Consider the following 3,011-nt stretch of genomic DNA (forward strand, 5'->3'; position numbering starts at 1 on the left):
AAAACATTTTTTTTTTTAATTAGCCAGAGGCTGGGCGCAGTGGCTCACGCCTGTTATCCCAGCACTTTAGGAGGCAAGTAGGGCGGATCACCTGAGGTCAGGAGTTTGAGACCCGCCTGGCCAACATGGTGAAACCCCGTCTCTACCAAAAATATAAAAATTAGCCAGGCATGGTGGCAGGTGCCTCTAATCCCAGCTACTCAGGAGGCTGAGGCAGGAGAATCGTTTGAACCCGGGAGGCAGAGGTTGCAGTGAGCCAAGATTGTACCACTGCACTCTAGCCTGGGCAACAGAGCAAGATTCTGTCTCAAAATAAATAAATAAATAAATACATAAATGAAATAAGATAAAAAATTAGCTGGGCATGGTGACACATGTCTGTCATTCTAGCTACTCAGGAGGTTGACGTGGGAGCATAGCTCAAGCCCAGGAGTTAAAGGCTGCAGTGAGCAATGATGGCACCACTGCATTCCAGCCTGAGTGACAGAGCAAGATCCTGTCCCTTATAAAACAAAACCAAAACCAAAAAACCTCTCTGGTTTAAGCCACTCCTAGGCAGGTGTTCTGTGAGTTACAGCCCAACCATTTCTAATTGACATACATTTAAATCTTTGTATCCTCACAGCCAAACACCTGCTAACACACTCACACATATTCTCTCACAGGCATGCGCCCACACAGACACTAAAATATCAATGCCTCCTCCACTCTGGCTTCTTTCTTTTCTGTGCCCACACATGCTCCCAGGCTGGTTCTTGCCCCTCAGATACCCCTTGCCCACTCTGAACTCCAAGCCCTCTGCCCAAGCCCACCTCCATCCAGGTGAGCACAGGCCCGCAGTTGAGGTTACTGTCCACCAGTCCTGACAGCGTCTCCAGGTACTGCAGCAGCAGTGGCACCAGCATCTGGGGGCAGGTTGTCAGGGTGGGCCTCTGTGAGTGGCAGTGAGAGAGCCCACTGCCCTCCCACACGGTCATAGCTCATCTCTGGGCTGAAGTTCATCCTGAACCCATGGGTGCTGCTCAGCTGCTAGGCACTGAGCTACCGGCATGTGAATGAATAATAGGCTGGGCCAGGCTCTTCAGTGCCCTGGTTGGTATGGCCATGGTGACCCTCCCATGGGACCCTGGACCTCCCATGATCCTAAAACTTATCAAAGTGGAATGTAGCAGAAGCAGAAGCCTACTATGTTTCCAAGGCTTCTTCATTCACTCAGATTGGTTGGGACTAGGGCCATACCAGTATTTAAATATTTCTTTGTCTCCCTGCCTTGGTGATTTCACGCACTGCGAATGAAGACACACTCATGAGGCAGGGGCTGAGACAACAAGCAGATTACCTGGGCAGCCCTGGCACCCTCGGGGGGCGGGGGAAGCTCGGGAAGGCAGGAGAACCTTCGGTCAAATATGCACCGGTGCAAGTGGGCGTCCAGGGAACGAAAGTCATCGTAACTCCGGAGAACTGGCCAGGAACGGCCCTGTGGGAGCAGAGGGACAGAAGGGAGCAGGGGCCCCATGACACCGAGCTGAAGACTATGGTGGCGAGTCTCTCAGGCTAGATGAGAGGCGGTGTGGCCTCACCTGACAGGTCACCTGCACCCCGAACACCAGCTCATTCTCTCCAGAGAGGCTGGGCCCTTCACGGTCTGGAGACAGCAGGAGCTGCAGAGGGAAAGCAAGGCCCAGGTGGACTTTTGTCCCAGTCCTGACCTCCCCGGGATGGCACTACTAGGGATGGGCTTGTGTCCCCTAATGGACCTCCCCAAGGACAGGGCCTGGTGATATGCTGGTCACAGTAAAGGACCCTGGCACAGAGCACATACCTAACAAAAGTTGTCGTTTAATGAATAAAAGAACAAATGGATGAATGAATGAGCAGCTCTCCCCATCTGCTCTCTCTCCTGCAACTTTTGCTGCTTACTGCTCAGATGCGTGCAGCAGCCAGTCACAGGGACAGGTTTCTGAAGCAACGCAGCTGATATCATTGCAAGGTTGGGTAGGATATTGTCTTTCCTCCTGGGTGCAAAGCCCCCATACCTGAATGTGGCCAAAGTCGACATTCTCATAGTGGAAATGGGCACAGTCAGCCAGCCGGGGGAAGGGGCCTCGAGGAGCTGAGAGCCTGGGAGACAAGGGATGTCACCAGCAGCCCCTTGAGCCTCCCCAGCTACTAAGCTGAGCCCTTTCCTCCCTCACCCTCACCTCTTCCCAGGCTTCCCCTTCACACTGGGCCCCCCAGCAGTGGGTAGGGGCTGCACTGAGCCCTCCCCTGGGCCATCCAGGCTGTCAGTGCTGCGTGCCTGTAGAGCAGAGAGAAGAATCAGAGGCCCCCAGAGATGGGAGCAAACAGACAACGAGAGCATTGTTATCTGTCAGCGCAGCTCGGGCCCAGAGGCCCTGGTGCTCCACACACCACACACCGCCCTGAGCATGAAGCAGGAGGGAACGTCGGGGGTGGTGAGGGCTGGGCTGAGGACAGGCCTGCTTCTTCGTGTGTGGTCTGGGGTGGGGGACTGGGAGAGCAGGGGACTGGGGAAGCAGGGGCCAGGCATGAGGCAGGGCGGGCAGCAGGACGGAGAGCATGCTGGTCCCATGTCTCCCTGCTGAAAACCCTTCCGTAGACCCTGCAGCGTACAGTCACCTCCTACCACCGTCTAGACAATCACAGCTCCCATCTCATCAGCCTTCCTGCTTCCAACCTCTCCCCTCCTACCAGCTTTTCCGCAAGAGCCTGGATCATTTTCACAAAACACAGATCTGGCTCTGTTTCTCCATAGATCCTGGGCCTTCAATGACTCCCTGTTGTCTTCATGATGAAGTCTGAATTCTCTGGTCTGATATTCGAGGCTTCCCTGAGCTGATTTCTATTTACCTCTCCAGTCCCATCTCTTTCCATTGCCCCCACTCTCAGAGCTCTTGAACTTCTTTTTTTTTTTTTTTTTTTTTTTTTTTTTTTTTTTTTTTTTTTTTTTTTGAGACGGAGTCTCGCTCTTGTTACCCAGGCTGGAGTGC

General features: G+C 53.5%; 1 protein-coding gene across 1 annotated transcript in view; it reads right to left on the bottom strand.

Moving 5' to 3' along the window:
- ARHGAP33 (Rho GTPase activating protein 33) overlaps window positions 1-3,011 on the bottom strand; it is a 13,563-nt gene that overhangs the window by 10,253 nt on the left and 299 nt on the right. Inside the window, exons 2-7 of the mRNA XM_017504075.2 lie at window positions 2,757-2,923; window positions 2,202-2,299; window positions 2,037-2,121; window positions 1,581-1,661; window positions 1,340-1,477; window positions 813-905 (exon numbers count right to left, since the gene is read on the bottom strand). Of these exons, the coding sequence (XP_017359564.2) occupies window positions 813-905; window positions 1,340-1,477; window positions 1,581-1,661; window positions 2,037-2,121; window positions 2,202-2,299; window positions 2,757-2,774 (513 nt within the window). The 5' untranslated portion in view covers window positions 2,775-2,923. The remainder of the gene's footprint in view (window positions 1-812; window positions 906-1,339; window positions 1,478-1,580; window positions 1,662-2,036; window positions 2,122-2,201; window positions 2,300-2,756; window positions 2,924-3,011) is intronic.

The sequence above is a fragment of the Cebus imitator genome, unplaced genomic scaffold (genome assembly GCF_001604975.1).
Source record: "Cebus imitator isolate Cc_AM_T3 unplaced genomic scaffold, Cebus_imitator-1.0 Scaffold318, whole genome shotgun sequence".
NCBI classification, from domain to species: domain Eukaryota; kingdom Metazoa; phylum Chordata; class Mammalia; order Primates; family Cebidae; genus Cebus; species Cebus imitator.